The sequence below is a fragment of the Tubulanus polymorphus genome, chromosome 11 (assembly GCF_964204645.1).
Source record: "Tubulanus polymorphus chromosome 11, tnTubPoly1.2, whole genome shotgun sequence".
In the NCBI taxonomy this organism is placed as follows: domain Eukaryota; kingdom Metazoa; phylum Nemertea; class Palaeonemertea; order Tubulaniformes; family Tubulanidae; genus Tubulanus; species Tubulanus polymorphus.
In genome coordinates this window covers 11,608,304-11,626,228 of record NC_134035.1, presented here as the reverse complement: position 1 = coordinate 11,626,228, position 17,925 = coordinate 11,608,304, and the positions used below count along the sequence as shown (strand labels likewise).

Genomic DNA, 17,925 nt, shown 5'->3' with positions numbered 1-17,925 from the left:
GAACACACACTCGAGCGATGATAAGCTCGACTACACCAATTAGTATTTGATGAATTAAGAATTACGTTCAGCATACGGATATTGCAGTCCATCCTTCACTGCAGCAGTCTTACGATGCGATCAAGTTCGAAACGTTACTGAGGGAAGAGAGGATATTGTGACTGAGTGGTCATTAAAACTGGTCTCTTCGATCCAGGATTCATTCAAGTTTAAATTCCTGGTGATGGAATAGCTTTTTGGTCCGCGATATTTTTTAACTAACAGACCTCTCCCCATCTATGAGGCGAATGAAAACGATTCGAGTGACGCTTAGTGCTTTAGAGATATAAGGTCGCTGTATATAATCCCTAGCCATCAACATAATAGGACAATGGAGCATCGATAAATTACAATGCCATCATTGTAGGATAAGGTATATCAAAACAATAAAACTAACTTGGAAATCTATCGATGCCTTGAAAAAATAACACATATATACCTAATTGTTTGATATGGTCGACAATGAGAAACTCAACGAATAATAGAAACATAGGAAAAATGTAGCTGCGAAGCAGCGATAATGGCTTTTCTGCATAGCTATACCCTATCACATTCGAACTGGAGGAATGATACAAACCAGAAAAAAAAATCATTACCGGTGATTCGAACCAGATATTATACGTAACTGGAGTAAATACAGGATTATCCTACCTTGATTTGTATATTCTCGGAGCCATCCTCTTTCTTTGACCGATGAGATAAATCTCGGGGTCGTTGGGTAAAGTTTCTACGACGGTTCCTACATTTCAGTCGGTGTTATCGGCGAGATTAATTATGTAGGGATCAACGGACAGATCTCAGGTCCGCACATTATCGTGCGTGCAGTTTATGTGACATGTTTGTACACGTTATTACTATCTATCGATTGTTCGTTTTTTTCGCGTTCTGTAAAGAAGAAAATTGCCTGGACGTTTTCAAATTAATTCCCAGACTGATTCTTTTCGATGTCACGCCATTCAACGAAAACATGTATGTATACATGTACACGTACGTACAGTGTACGAATAACGCTTACGGCGAGACGAACGCGACATTATTTTTAACGGTATTCTGGTAAATACGCTTTTGGAAACTGTTCATATTTGCGGAAAATGTTTATTCAGAGGGAACGATCGTAGAATTCGTAGAAATTCATCATAGCGGGCTGTATACTATCGTGTTGATAATTTCAAATGATTGTTTTTCTGATGAAATATGCAGCTATGGATTAATCAAATAACTAACTGCTCGCTGGCTTTTTATCAATATTTCCGACGATAATCATCCGGCCGGTTGCTTTCTACGACACGCCCTGTGGTTTTGATTTTTCGACGCCGTTCAAACGGTTACCACGATGTTTATAAACATTGATAACTTACTCTACTATGCGTTATTTACGGGGTACGGTGCGAGTCGATGCTGTGCACTACGTCATCAACATTGGCGTTTCGAAATATCGATTACAATAGTGGATTTTAGCGTTCATTTTGTAATCAAATAAATTTCATGACTCTTATTTTCTGTTTGATAAATTCCCATGTCTTTTTGCTAACGAACTCCTAAAACTTCTTTTTGTGGGTGTGCACTACGTCATCAATATGCATTGGGGTTAGACTGGTTGCCGGCCAATTCTATACAATTATCAATGTATTCAAAGTCAAATCAAATTTGATATATTACATCATAATATTCTTTGTCAATAATTTGAGGCAATATTTACGCGTTATTTTTCTTAAAGGCGTCTATGAAGGTTCAAGAGTTTTTTCTTTCATTATTGAGCCATCTTGTTGTTTTCTAATATTGATCTAATATTGTCATGATCTGCGGTGCTATAGCTGTGCTATACACGCGCGAATCAAGCCTCCCTTTAATGGGCGTAGTTATTATTATTATTGTCGCCTATGAAACAATAACACGTATCAATTTACTTTGATGATAAACCGAGTAAGGGTGTATCGACCTCGCTGGTGGCTTGTCTAGTATTTTTTTTTTTCTGTCGGGAATATCTTCTCTCATTTCTATACCTATACACGAACGTTGTAGTAATTACTTGCAGCCGGAAATACGAATTACTGCACGTGATGATATACATATATCATATCAATATATCGTTACGTATGGATAACGGGAAAAAACTCGTTTTCTCAGTATTTTCTCGTGAGTCTGAATACTGTAAATTTCGCCTAACTCGGACAAACTGGGTCCTGCAGAGTTGGTCCGAGGTAAGCGAAATGCAAGTTAAGGATAGTAAAATACGTTCGGGTGTCAGAAAAAAATTATCTCCTATTGTACAAGTTGCTAGAACGTCCAAGTTGACTATGTCTGATGTTATTTGAAGTAAAAACCGACAATAATAAAGACGAACTAAACGAGCATTTGACGTTTCAACCCAATTCTATGGGACCCAAATCTTGGCACACAGAATTTGGTCGGTAATTCAAATATTTAGTTTTTTTATTGTTTTGGGTTTTTTACTCAAATAGTATTTGACAGTCACTTTGTCTAAGGGAAACCAATATGTCTGAGTAAGGTGGGGTTTACTTGTATCAAACCCTATTTGCTGCCGGTAATTAAACAATCTTAATGAACTAATAAAAAGCATATGCATTTACGCTCGTCTGGGGGCGATATCGATCGAGGAATAGTTGAAGATCAATCACCTGCATGATGATGATGTCTGGGTTTCTTGCGATCGTGTCTGCAACAGCAGCAGTAGACCATCAGTAGAAACAGGAAGCCGCGTTTGTAAACCGCGTCATTATATTTAACTATACCTGCCAGCATTTCGTATACACCGGACATCGGCAGATCTGCTCGAACAAGGTCGGCAACGTGAACACGGTTTTTTTGCGCGGTGCTGGGATTTTTTGCGTCCGTATTACCGGAGGTAGACCCCTGCCGAGCGAACAGAAGCTTCAGTACGCCGGTTCGCCGTGCTTGAAGGGAGAGCCACGCAAATAAGTGTTTTCACATTCAATTCCTGGAACGAGGAAGAATTTGTTTCTGAAGAGCATAAACGAACTGCCTTGTTCGGCGGCTCTGGCGATGTAAGTTCACGGTCGTTATATCTAAACAAGACCGCCGCCGAATCGATTGAGCCAATCTTCGCACGTCGATCGATTTGGAAAGTTGATCGGAAATTTGCCTTCGAAAACCTCTCGAAAACTACAGTTCGCGGAATCGAACTGACCGCGTTTAGTTTGAGAAGACAAAAGGAAATTCGTGATGCGTGCCAACCTCGGACTTAAACTTCCGATATAGAAGTCGGTGTTGCGAAGCAAATCGATCACATGAAGATCATCGCGAAGCGAAGCATGTTGTTTTAATGGAAAAACGTATCAATTTTATGTCGGATATATCTCGGCGTGTTCTGAAAGTTTGAATTCATTAGCGAGTGGTGTCTCTTATCGTAGTTATAAAAATACACCCAGTCGCGGATCGATTTTGCGTATAATAGATCTGACATTTTGGTCGTCTGTCTCCGAACGACGGTAGAAATTTGAAATACGTGTAAACACGCTCGACGTTACGGGATTATCATAAACGTATCTACCGAATACCGACGATTTTTCACTGTTCCGGTGTTTAGTTCGTCGCGGCTCTTTGACATTTCGTTCGTCGTTGACGATACTGAGACGACAGGATTCACTCGACGTTATTACAGACGCTCGTTGATCAGGATATCAAGTATCGCGCCAGACGAATCTTTTGTCACGACGTTCGATATGACGATGGAAAAATGGCGATGCCACCACCGATGACGGTGAAGCAGCAGCAGCAGCAGCAGCAGCCAGGAGATTTCCAATATTCCGTCTGAATATACACGAAAAAATATACACGAAGAAAAATAACGCGTCACTCACAGCGCGTTCGGTTTTCAAGGCGGTCATCGACCGATCGGGGTTTCTCTTGTCAGAAATCGTTACGTATAACATCGATACGGACATCTTATATCTTGATTATCGACGCAAATCCGTAAACGGAAACTGATGAGAGAAGAGAGAACGCGCCGATAGCGATCCTAGGAAACCAGCGCGTGGTGACAATCATTAGATTCATCGTGTATTCAGTATAAATATAGCTCCCGAGATCAAATGACAACGTCGATAAAACTGAAATCGAACCACGATGGAGACATCCGTATGAAAAGTGCCCCCGAAACCCCTCTCATCTATTATTCCGCCTTTGTGTATGTGTTTGTGCATTCGTAATAGATAAAATCGACGAATTAATCGAGATATATCGATGGGTATGTGGCCGTATACGTTGGATAGCGGCTGTTGTTGCGATTGTCAGATATTGAAATCGACTTCGCGTCCGATGTTACTACAAAGACAGGACAGTTTGAAGGTACGGGTGCGATTATCGCTCCAACGAAAGCAAATAAGTCCCAAATTAGCTTCCGTAAAAATCGGATGCTTTGATGTTCGTTGACAAAGATTCAGGTTCCTAGGAAAATGTATCCGTAAAACGAATAAACCCTCGAACGTTTTCGATCCCAACTCAAAACACAAGTCTTTACTGATACGAAAGCTAACTGTAGTTGGTATGAGAAAAAAATGAAACTGGTGTTTGGTGGATATGGATATTAAAGACTTTAAACCCTCTAGCCTTCTTATTAAAGAAACGGTTGGGAAAATATTGGGAAATCGGGATCCTCTGGAATATCTGCTTTCTTAGCGAACGAAGTAACAATAGATCATAATGCACTGTATTTTCATCAGAATATGAATTTATCAATACAATATCTATTTGCATAGAATAGCAATTCTAGAAACTAAATTATAACGAATGATATTCATCGAAACCGTTATCTTTAAATATTGCTATTGGACAGGTGATACATGAGTAATGATGAGTTGAGAGTCACAATTACAAATTGGATAAATGATCAATATTATGGTCATTTGCCCCCGTAATACCTTATCATCTCTTATTCCCTCTCTAATTATGTTATCTTATATTCCTTGTATGCTACATCGAACCGGGACCCACCGGTTCTCGGTTTAACTTTGACTCTCTAGTCAAAACATTGGAAATGAACTGATTTTAACTTTTTAGTCAAACTTAACCGCCAACTAGGGGCGAGCCTTGCATTTGAATTTTCTTTTGTGGAGGGGGGGGGGAGGTTAAGAGAAACCCCAAAAGGGCTGTTCTATAGGATATAAAAATATTTGCAAAAAGGGCAGTTTTTCCACTATTTTCATTTGCGGTGCAACTGCTTTATGCTAAATACAGCCTCGGCTACTGTGAAATCGGGTCCAGTATATGACCACTAGTATGTGGTCAAATATGTACAAGTCTATCTACAATCTATGTTTCGATAACTCATTTATTCAATGTGTATATAACTAATGAGGGTTTCAACCAGGCGGATGACTGTATTGTGAGGATACAAGTTTTAAATGAAGCTAACCGCGAGCAGAAAGGCGCTATTAGTTAAAACTATAGAATCTATACTCGAATATCAACGCCTGTCTGATTGATGAGAACGTTTATACTGTTTTGACTGAACCGAACTGTTTTAACATCGATCGATTCTGCGGTAAATGTTCGGAATTCTGCTTTATCGTAGTTTTATGATTGTCGGCGGTAAACCATCGGCGATTCGAAAATTTTGCCAGACCTTGGAAATTCATAAACAACGTCGTCGCGCGTATGACGCGTGAATGTGTAACAAGAGGAGGTGAACGCATCGCTTATTAAATGAATCATTCCTGAACTCGTTAATTTAAACGTCATCCAGATGTTGTTGTATTAAGTCGGTTTACGTATCACGCTTCAAATTTATTAACCTTTAAGCTACACACCTTTCTAAACCACTTCATAGAAAATGATGGTATATACGTATGCATATCACGGCAACTTTATTCTCTGCAGAGCCGCCACTCATTCGTCGTTGGCACGATTCCATCAACACGTTACGTCACGTGGTTCGTGCGTTTATAACTTCGATAGTTTTCAGCGTTCGCCGCTGATCTCCGTACGCAGTGGATCTGTAGCTGTGAGCGCCAGCAACTCGGTGAAACTTCCCACGCCACCATCCCCTTCGCTAATAAATCTGTCGTTGTTTTATGACGCAATTGAACATTTTTCGGCCCGAAATCTGCCCGTCTTATGGGTTCGTTTCCATAGCAAGAATATCTGCAGACTGTGCGTCATATACATTTTATCATTTTTACGCACAACCAAATGTGTTTTGGCATGATGTAAAGCTTGCCGAGTCTGAAAGCTGGAAGGTTCGTGATTTATCAGGGGACTTTCACGGAAAACTCTATTGTGTTTTTTCTTCTTCAATGCTTTTTCTGTCCTGCTGGTATTTATATGGGTTTAAGAATGCGTCTATATATAATGTTAGATACGCAACATCTAGCATTGAGTGAAACTAAACAAACCTGATGGAATTATTAATGACATGCAAGTTTTGAAAAAAAAAAATTTCTTAGATCCGTTAGATGTAACGCAACGTGAAACGACTCGTAGAACAGGATATCAAAATACTCTTATCTGAGCTGTTCGGATTTTAATAGATAAAACCGGGGAATGAATAGCCACTTTGAAAACCACTATCAGTTACATCGCTCTCCCCGCATCGACGCAGAAGGATTAGTAGCTCATTGCAAATGATAAATCCTAATGGATTCAATTTAAGTCATCCGACCATCTCAACAGCAATATCTGCAGTAACTCTTTTAGACGATCGCTTATTTTAGCCTCCGCACTCTAAGTCGCTGTGTATGTGTTGTATGCAATTTAATACCGTTCGTTTTATGTTGAGCTCCATTAAACATTATAGCGAACAACGCAGCTCTACTAATGGGATGAGTTAGTTATGTATATCTCGGCTTCGTAAACCCGATTGAAATTTCTGCAACACAAAGGCTTGAAAGAAATCGAAAATCACCCATACTCGCTTCATTATTTTCGCTAGGAAGATGTACAGTATTAGAAGATGCGCTAATCGCCGTAGAATACGGTCATTATCGACGCGTGTATGTATCGTTTTCTGTCGTATGATCTCGATATTGAACTGTCTGTAACGCTAATTAATCAACGCCGTAGTTTTCTTGGAAATCCAGATCTGGCAGGTCTACCGTTCCGAGATGTTACTTCAAGGGATTATAGTCATTGGAAAAGGAACTAATTTTAACTGATCATGACGTAAAAACTTTGATCACCTGTTTAAGTAATTCTATGAAAGTTCATTTTTAGGCTAGAAACAATTATACCTTGTTTATCCTATCCAGATCTGGAAGGTCTACAGTTCCGAGTTAAGACATTACTTCGAGAGATCATAGTCATTGGAAAGGGAACTAATTTCAACTGAATGTGAAAACTTTAATGACGTGCTAAGTCATTCTGTGAAAGTTCATTTTTAGGCTAGAAACAATCATACCTTGTTTCTCCTAATCGGCCAGGTCACATTTGTGAAAAATTTGGAATCAGTTCATTTCTATAGCTGCCGGGTCTTTTATTATTAGCTTGATCGAGATCTTTTTAAAAGTAATGTACAGGCTCGATATGCGGCCAGCAGCGTCAACTTTTAAGCTCAGCGGAGATGAGAAACGAAGTACCGTTTTCTAGCCTAATTCCCGGAGATTTGAAATGCGCTTAGAGAAATGTACAGATCACGCCGGTGGTCTTCGCGAAATGCTAACTATTCATGTATTCTTTTTTCACACGTTACCAAAAATGTATAAAACGCGAACGGTAATATTTCGCTCAGTTTTTTTAAAAAGATTCGTGCAAATATTCTTTGTATCGGTTTTGAATTCAAAAATAAAAACGGCATTCATCATATTCAATTTCATATTAATGTGGGGATCAGATGTTTATCTAACGTGCGGTCGCATTCTCTTTTTTTTTCGCTCGCAGATCGAACTTCTTTCGCCGAAAGAAAATGGTAACGTCGAGACTGATCGCGAATCGAAGAAGGACCAACGAGCAACTATCAAGGGTATGTGGAAGAAGGCGTTCAAGAGTCTCAAGAAAAACCAAAAAGAAAAACAAACCACGGACCAGGTTACAGATAAATACAGCGGCGCAAAAGTTAGTAGTGTAAGTATTTGAAGAGTGGATTTTATACACAATATCCGCGTATGATGAATAAACGCGAGAAATCCCACAAATTAAGCTAAAAATGCAAAGTTCTTTAATAGAAATGTATATGTATATATTTGAGCGACGTTACCGCTAAAAACAATTAGCCATCATCAGGCCATCATCATCAACTGCCATTAGTACGCCTGATGATGGCTAATAGTTTTTAGCCGAATCGTCGCTCAAATATATATTCATTTCTGTTAAAGAACTTTGCATTTTTGGCTTAATTATTGTGGGATTTCTCGTATTCTAATAATTTAGATACCTTCTGCCTGAAATTTCTGACGTTAAGAGAATACGTACGAAATAGATTCTTGAGACTTTCTTTCCCGTTAAATTTCATCTAGACCGTCTCGCGACTTGTGTAGACCCTTTCTGGAAAACTGATGGCTTCCCAAATGAAAGTAATATATCGATGGAGTTTGATGGATACGTTTAACCCGTTTTATTTTTTTTAGACCACGGGAGGACGCAAAAGCTTCCTGAAACGCCGCGATTCTAAAGAAGCACCGCAGGAAGAGGTAACCGTAGAACGTAAGTGATTCTATATACCGAAGTTTTCATTTATTTTCTGGCCAATAATAAGAAACCGCTAGAGCGATTATTTGAAATATTTTTTCCAAACGAGAATTGACAGGAAACTGTATTCAATGAAAATATGGAAAATACATATACGCCGTGTATATTTATGTTATCGCATGCTTTAAGTTATTCTGCCGCAATTTCTCAAACACTTCATGTACATTTTGCTGGTTTGCTATTACACCGAAAGCAACCGCGCACACATGTAATAATAGATAAGAATAATACATCTCGCGTTTTCCTTTTCTATTTTCTTTCGCCCGCAGCAGAAGAGATAGACCCCGTTTACAGCCTTCTCAAATGTGCAGCCGATCTACCGAAAGGTCAGGGCAAACACCATTCAATCTCAGGTCCTAGTCCGAAACAGTCTGTGCACCGACGGTCCGATCTCGGCTTGACGAATCTGGCGGCGTCGGCGACCAGCGAAAGTCTGAACGTGAAAAGTCAAACGAGTTCGCGAAGTTCAAGCCCATCGTCAGGTATGCGTTTATATGCAGTGCAAATTCATTCTTCAACAGCATGTGTTAATTGCTTCGTGGAATGTGGTCGGTGCACCATTTTATGATTTATGCGTATATTATAAATTGATTCGTTCGACTCTGAAGCTATTACTAAGCTATTTATCGCCTTACACAGTTGGCGTTTGGTCAACACGACGATCGCGCGCTCCTTGGCTGTTTAAAATGGGCTGCTGCTGCTGCTGCTAAAACGGGCTACTATTCATAATGAATTTTGTAACCATATATACGAGCGTGACTATAGCATGTCAACCTATGCATGACAAGACGACGCGATGGACACGAATGCTCGCTATTTATCTTTCTCATTCTCTATCTCTCTCTCTCTCTGCGCCATCCTCGGTGACTTTGTAAATACATCCATCGATATATTCTTCTTATACGTTCTTTGCGGAAAACGCTTCTTGGAAGGTCGCTGTCGGTTGTCTCCACTAAAAGGTATTTGGTTGAAGCGGACGGATATTTGTTCAACGAATACACATTAAAGGGTGTCGGGTCAGTCGAGGAGCAGTGTTGCTGCAAGGCCTGTTCATCAGTAGTACTTCGGGATCCTTTGAACGGCATTGAAGAGGCTGTCTTTTATTTCGTTAAACGAATTTATATTCAATATGAAATTTTACCCTTTCCCGTTTATTTCTATGTTGCACACTATATCAAAACTATATATCTTATACTCCCTATATCCATGTCAATAGGAGCCAGTTCCAAAATGCTTTCCTCGGTAATGATTCGAGTGTATCGGGTAGGAATTTTGAAATTGTCTGAAAGCTCACTCGAACTATGGAACTGGGTCTTGTTTTCTTATGTTCTGCTGCGCTTTATGCTTTTGCGTTGATATTCTGTCTTTTTATATAAAATCTATCTTACGTTTCGTTTGTCCGTTCGATTGTTTGTTTGCACGTTCATTTTCTTATTGTATCATTCTATATATAGCGAGCACGGCGACGTTCCTTATTGTATCCACTATAAGGATGTGATATTCAGGGGTGGAACCAGGATTTTCAAATTGGTGGACGCTCTGCTGGTCATCCCGCAAGCCATTTCTAATTTCGTGTATTTCATTATCATACATTCTGAGCGTTTTTAGACACTGCCTGGTCATATCATGTACACAAAATGTGCCTTGTACTTTGAAAAGTATAAAAATCTTGAAATAAATAATCCGATGGAAAACTTCCAAGGGCCAAAACGCCAACTGGATCCACGCCTGACATCTATTGTAAGCATCGGTTTATCATTTAAGTGCATCTTAAGTTAGAATTAGATTAAAACAATCAACCCGTATATAACACACTGTTTAGATCAGTAAAAACTATAGTATTTCACTATTTTTAATTCTATTCTATTAGACGATACGCTATTATATACGTAATTACTGTGGAAATTGAGTTTACGTATTTTCTTTAATCACGATGTGTTTCAGAAGTGATTGATATTCTTTAATTTCGAAGTATTTTATCCTATATTGATCTCTATATTGAGTTGATTTGAATAGAACCGTGTTACCGGAATATTCCACAATTGAAAAAAAAAACGTCCGACGCCCTTCTCCCGGTCTACTCGGAGCCGACCAACAGAAGTATCTTTTATCGAGACTATAGCCTGATGCGGTTTACATTAAGTTCGTGATGTGACTATAGGCGAATTTTTCGGCGGTTGATCAAGGTTGACACTGGCGGTGCACAAGACTGATTCGCCGGAATAAATTGCCCATCAAAATGCTCACATGATTCAGTACGTATTTTTAATGTGTAAATGCGCCAGTGAAATTCGCCTAAAGTCTATCATGAGCTTTTGATGTTGTGTAACGAAATCATCAATGTCCGATATGAAAATTTTTTTTCCGAAAAGAATTTAACTCTGTACGAGTCGAAATGACTAAAATTTTGACCGCAATCATCGAGCTCACTTCCCGAAAAATGCCATGCTATATTTCATGATATCAGGCTAATTCCGGTAACGCGCGTTATGTCATTATCAAGGTTAGTTTGCACAAACACATTATGCGTATTATATAGAATCACCTGTTTTAGACGTTGTTAATCGTGCACTTCTCACTTTTTATATACAAACGTTTTCGTTTTTTTCTGCTCTTTTCACAGCCATGCCGAAGGAACCGCAAAGTCCCAACAGCCCGTGAAGAGAATCGGCGTGCGTCCGACTGGGAATTTGAGTATTTTTTGGCTCAGTCACCTGTGTCTACGTGTGACTGACACGTGTGTAGTTCGTATTGGCCCCCGTATAGTGTTGCCTACAGATATGGCGCACTCGATTGAGAGAACCGGAGGTGGTGTGTGCGGAATTTGAAAAAAAAACAAAAATATAACGAAACGAATTTTCAACAAAAACTGCTGCTGCTGCCTTAATAAAATGTGTATTGTGTAACGATAAAAACCCTTAGCCCAAAGATTGAGCACAATTTGTAGACTTGTTTTAACCACCCGTTGACTGAGTACGATACAGCGTTTTACTGCACCACGGAAACCCGACATGTTTATTTCATCTATACAGATAATTCGTGATGATTTGCGACTGTTTGAAATGAAGTAACGTTTAATTTATTCTCATCGATATTTCACGTCGTCGTTTAGTGTCTTATGATAGTAATAAAACCCATCGCATTATCGTCCATTTAATCTCTCTCACTAAACTAATAATAATAATAATAATAATCAAATTGTAAGTAAAATTATTATCGATATGATTAATCATGATATGTACTTTTATTGATACTTCTAACCGAAGCCGCCGTTCCCGACAATGTTTGTTAACTATACCCCGAACCGACGAATCATTATCATTATTCATCATTTTGTGTCACGTCGCAAATTCCAACTTATGAGATTTTTGCACGCGCGATACTAATTCCGTTGTCTGAACAGTAAAGTTTCGAGTATTTGACGGAGAGTTTTCGAGTATCGCACTTTTGTTATTGAAATACTGATATAATGATTATTTATTTCTTTATTCAACGTTTTGGATTAAGGCCAACCTCAAAGCTCTTTACGACAATAGATGAAATTGTCACGATTAGTAGATATGAAATTAGTTAAGATAGTATTCTCTAAAACCTCAACTGATGATATATGCATTAGCCCTATGTGTCTCGGTATACTATTCCATAGATGAGGGGCGGAAACAGAAAATGATCTTGTACCATTGCACCATTAAACTCTGCGCCTTAAAAAGAAAGTTCAAGAAATCGGATTTATGAAGAACCTCAGGGTTATGGATAGTTAGCGTAGTTCATTAAGGTATGAAGATGCCTGATTGCGTTATTCAACCGAACCACATTGCGAGAATAACCGTTTTTTGAAGTTAGGCGATTAAACTGGATAACCGCCACACAGTAAACCTCACCTAACTCGGACATCTTCATCTCTATTTCGTAGCGTTACGTAATAAAACGCCGCAATTTCGTGTCCATTAACGCCGAAAACTGCTCAAAAATCAAATAGATTCCCTTACGATATTCATTTTCAAGTATATAATCATTTTTCACAGAGTCATTCTCGAAAATGCCCGAAATGAGGAAAAACGCCTAAAAGCATTTCGATTCGTTGTCGCGTACGATTTTGACGGCGCCGTGCTTCCTTTACGAAAGTAATGACTGTGCTCCTTAGAGAAAAATCCTAATGTAGTAATCTTGTTCAAAATCCTAATGTAGTAATCTTATTCAATATAGAATTCTGGCGTATATAAAGCGCTTAATGAATGTAATTAGAACAACTTTTCATGTGTTAATTTCTATTTTAAGATAATTTTTTAAGTCGAAAACTGTTGTATGATAACCGTGTTATACGTACCAACCCACCGACACAAAGCGAACTGTAACCGAACCTTCCTCATCCTTCGATGGCGATTTTGATTCATTCATTTTTTTCTCTCTCTTCTTGTTTCGTGTACAAATGATTTATTTGCATAAAGTACCTGTGATATTAGTTAATATTGATCGTCGAATCGTCTACCTTCACTCGTCATTTTGTATCGTATTTCATTTGAACACTACACTACGCGTATTGAACGTTTACCGCGATTTTTGTAAATGAAATATTTTTTTCATGTTTGAATAACTCTTTTTTATGTTCGACACTGTTTTTGTGATGTCCCCGATTGTATTTCTGTAAGGTAAAATGTGATGAAATGTCTGATCGGTTTTTTTTGCTATAGACACACCTATACCAAGCATGCAATACACTCCCAGAGCTGCCAACTGTTCCAGATTTTCAGTATTTGTTAGTATTCTATAACGAGAAATACTGATTTGATTTGGTTGATGCATACAGAAATATGAAAGATGTTATCGGGGTCTTACTGTTGATTACCGTAAAATTTCAATTTGTCACTGATAGCACTTTTTAGAGGTTGGCAGCCCTGCACCGCACAGATATATATATAATTCAGTACATTCTATATCGTATTTAAACTTGCAAATAGGAATTCAAATTTCAGCCGATTAAACTGATATCTAAATGTAGAATGTTTCAGCCTGACGCCGACGCAGTACTTTCTACACGCGGAGGCTAAAACTAGCGAAATATCCCTCCTCCGTATAAAACGATATCGTTGGGTCTCAGCTGCTTGTGAATTCGAGATTAATATTTTGATATTATTTCTGCTGTATTATTTTTCTCGTATTTCTTTCAATGTATTGTTCCCCTCAGATTTCCTAGCGCTACATATTTACATATGAATATATATATATATATATATATATATATATATATATATATATATATATATATATATATATATATATATATATATATATATATATATATATATATATATATATATATATATATATATATATATATATATATATATATATATATATATATATATATATATATATATATATATATATATATATATATATATATATATATGTACATCCTCCGATCGGCTTTATCCGTAGTAGATCGATATTGCATCTATGACATTTAGTATTTTTTCGAAACTGCTTTTATTTCACACACACAGACCCACCTGCTTTCGATAATTTCTCTAATTCAATTGGTCTTTTTTTATAAATGAATGTTCGTTCGCCCGATCAGCGTCATAGATTTTTTGTTTTTTATGGAGAAGTTATACGTAAAAGTATTCGTGAGATTTTCATGCGAGATTTGAATAAAACCCATTATTATTGTTTAAAAAATGACGGCGTTTGTTCGTAATAGTTGGTCTCATTTTTCGGAAAGCTTCTGTAAACTCTCGGATTCAGTTTCGTTGCACGTCTTACCCGGTATATTCGCCAGTTGCTCTGATCCAGACGAAGGAACGCTCGTAGCTTGCAAGAGCTAATCGGGTTCGAATCCCGGCGAGGGTATACGATGTAATGTATCAAAAAGGCTCGACTGGTTTTCTTCTTCCTCGTTAAATCTATTTCTTCATTATTTTCTATTTCTTTCATCGAACTCTTTTTTCCTCGCTATATACAAGCTTTTTTCATTCTTTTTACCGTCGTTCCATTTTAGCTCCGCACAGCCCGCACCGGCGGAAGAAAAAACTGAACATTAGAATGAAGAGTTTTTCGTTAGACAATCCAGAAACCCCGCGACAATTACTGGCCATCGACGAAGACAACAGCAAAAAGAAACGTAAGTTCTGCCTTTCCCACTTAGCGCTAGTGAAATTCTTCTTTCAGTAGAAACATAGATGATTTTACAGACCCTTAATTCTAATCTTTATTATAGCCATGCTTAACTATAATTCTAGATATCATGCTCGCGCATCAAACATATCGTTTACATGCGTCATACTGGACGTGTTTGACGTCCAATATGACCCCTGTGACGCTAGTAGTATTAACTCTATCGTAAAAATGAGGCGTTCCGTATAATATAATTTTCGATTTCCTCGTTTAAAGGTTGTGTTTCTACCTATTCATTCCTTTTCTCAGTTGTGATGCAATAACAATAACATCACGTTTTCTTCACTGAACTTCTCACTCACTTCACAGTTTGTGTTCGTTTCACATGCGCTCACAGCCTTGTATAACACGTGATCCGCCCGGTTAGGTCTATACCTCAATCTCGTTTGTTTCCATGAGTATCGAAACATCTTTTCAACATTTTTCTCATGAGTTACGGTTTCATGCAGGCCTGCTGTGTCCTTTTTTATAGCGAAACTTTTTCGCCGCTCTCGCTGAACAGCTGATATTAATTTCGAGTTAAGATGATGGCCTCGTCGTCAATTTTCTCTAAGGTTTTGCGTGAATATAAGCGATCTACATATTTCGCATTGGTCATCTCGACTGAGTACGGTTTAATCGCTTTAAATCGATTACCATGGGGGCTTTCTGTGAACGGAATCTATAAAAACAAAAACATGTTCAACCTTTATCAACTGTTTGTAAAAATGGATGTAGAAATGAGACTTTTTTCTCGTATATTTTCGTAGCGACCTCCGCCACAACTTCGAGCCCGACGTTCCGTAGGCGTCGGTACAGCAGTAAACGAGCCAGTTCGCTGGAAGTGAGCTCCCACGCGTTAGCCGAGGATAAACTCAACCCATTAAGACATAACTACCACCACCGATCACCGAATCAATCACCGAAGAATCTCTCACCGGTAAGTCGAGAAAGAGAATTATGAACAGATAAACGCGATACGAAAAACTTTATTCGCTGATAAAGATGAAATAGAAATGTTCGTCTGAAAAGACCATAAATTCTTGCTATCTTGAGCGCGTTTTGATTTATACGTTTTGAAAAAAACGATTTTCCTTTTACTCTATCGTACGTAATACGAGTTGCGTAATAAACACACGGTCCATTTATGGTGAGATCACTTGACTCATAGTCGGCACTCGTCTATTTCCAAACCAGGGCTCAGTTCCACAGTTGTGAGTTAGTGTTAACTCTAAATTAAAGTTAGTTCATTTTCAATGAGTTAACTCGGAGTTAAATCTTATCTCAGAACTGTGGAACTGGACCCTGAAGTCCAAGCCGAAAACCCAGTGCTACAGTTCTGCTCAGCGCACACGACGCAATGGAATAACGAAAAACACGGAATGAAGCATGTTCGCTCTCGGAAACATTGTTTCTTGAAACCATGTTTCTCGTCTCTCGTATTAAAACGCACACGACACAGGGAAACGCCCGGAAACATTTTTCCTATTTCTGTGTTTCCCTGCGTTATGTGCGTTGGGTTGAAAGTTTGACCAAACAAGTTTACTTCCGATGTTTAAACCCTTGAGTTAAATGTCAATCGAGAGCTGCAGAACTCGGTCCTCGGTTGAAAAACCGTGATGATTTTCGGTTGCAAAATCGTGATTTCTGTTGTTGTTTGTTACTTGCAGAAAAGTCAGAAGCGACATATTCCAAGCAATCTGTACGTAGCTTTATACCATTTCAAAGGAAGAGAAAAAGACGATTTGGACTTCCGGTACGGCAAGATTCGACGGTGTTGGCAATATCTGATTTTTACGGTGGCTGATTCGGGGAAAAATGTGAAAAATGAAATATGACTCTCGATATTTCTTTAATAACACGAAAATGCCACGTTGAAACTGACCTTTCGTTTTAAAGCCGCGTCAAAACCAGCTTTTCGTTTTAAGGCCAAAAAAAATTGATACCTTGTTTCTCCGCTCTGCTGAGCTTAAATGTTGACCCGGCCGGCCACCTATCTACCCTATACATTACTTTTTTTTTAAATCGTGATCAATTTTACCATAACAGACCCGGCCGCTATAGAAATGAACTGTTTATAAATTTTATCATATTTTACAAAAATGACCCGGCCGCTGCGGAGAAACACGGTATCATTTTTGTTTAGCCTAACGTGGTCTTTTTTAATTTGACCCGATCCGATCAGCGACCACAAATATATTTTGGCTTTCGGCTTTGTTTTCATCGTGTAATTCACTTATCTCGTGTGTTTTTCCAGACCTGGCTGGAGGGTAAGCGCCACTGATACGTCCGATCCAGACTGGTGGAGGGTAAGATATAGTTTATTTGTATTTCATCTTATGAAAAATGATATAATACTAGACGATAGATGACCTAATTGTTAGATATAGTACGAGCATTTTAGGCGTAAATGCCATAGAATTTCTTCTGCGGCAATCGAAATGAAAATCACAAGAAAAACATTTTTCGTTATGTTTGAATTTTACATAACGTTATCGAAATCTTGAAAAATTGAAAGTTGTTAAAGACCTGAATGTATTCGTAGGGCCAGTGTAATGGTAAGATCGGCTTCTTTCCGGCGTCTTATGTGCAGAAACTTCGACAAGGCGACAGAGTTCTAATAGTGACGAGCGGCGTCCAGTTGAGTGACGGTGAAAACGGGACCAAGTTATTGAGAGACCAGGTGAGGTTTCAGGTCGAATTACTTTTCCTAAAGCGATCATTGATTCTTGTGAAAAACAGCAATTTTCGTCTTTTGGGTTATTCCCGTGGGTAACTGATTCGGGTTTGTTTATTCGCCCTAAATATTTATTTTCTCGCAAAAAAATAGCTTTCACATTTTTGTACTCGGCATGGCTCCAGTAAGCCGCCAGAAAATATTTTCTCTAATCTGTTCGTGTATTTCAGATCGTAATACAAACCGGGCCAGAAGAACAAGGCATAATACCGATTCGATCGAGAGGCCGTTCGTTTCGATGTCCCAGGAAATATCTGGCCGAAGTGTGACACCGATATTAGAGAACAACGCACTCGAGTTCGTCGTAAAACTGTACAAATGAATGTCCCCGAGAT

The 17,925-nt window shown here is 38.5% G+C and overlaps 1 protein-coding gene across 1 annotated transcript in view; it reads left to right on the top strand.

Moving 5' to 3' along the window:
- Positions 1-17,925, top strand: part of LOC141913058 (uncharacterized) — a 61,482-nt gene extending 43,557 nt beyond the window's left edge. Inside the window, exons 12-21 of the mRNA XM_074804501.1 lie at positions 7,894-8,071; positions 8,590-8,655; positions 8,970-9,182; positions 13,626-13,638; positions 14,709-14,821; positions 15,624-15,793; positions 16,524-16,609; positions 17,111-17,162; positions 17,399-17,536; positions 17,761-17,925. Coding sequence (XP_074660602.1) covers positions 7,894-8,071; positions 8,590-8,655; positions 8,970-9,182; positions 13,626-13,638; positions 14,709-14,821; positions 15,624-15,793; positions 16,524-16,609; positions 17,111-17,162; positions 17,399-17,536; positions 17,761-17,859 — 1,128 coding nt within the window. The 3' untranslated portion in view covers positions 17,860-17,925. The remainder of the gene's footprint in view (positions 1-7,893; positions 8,072-8,589; positions 8,656-8,969; positions 9,183-13,625; positions 13,639-14,708; positions 14,822-15,623; positions 15,794-16,523; positions 16,610-17,110; positions 17,163-17,398; positions 17,537-17,760) is intronic.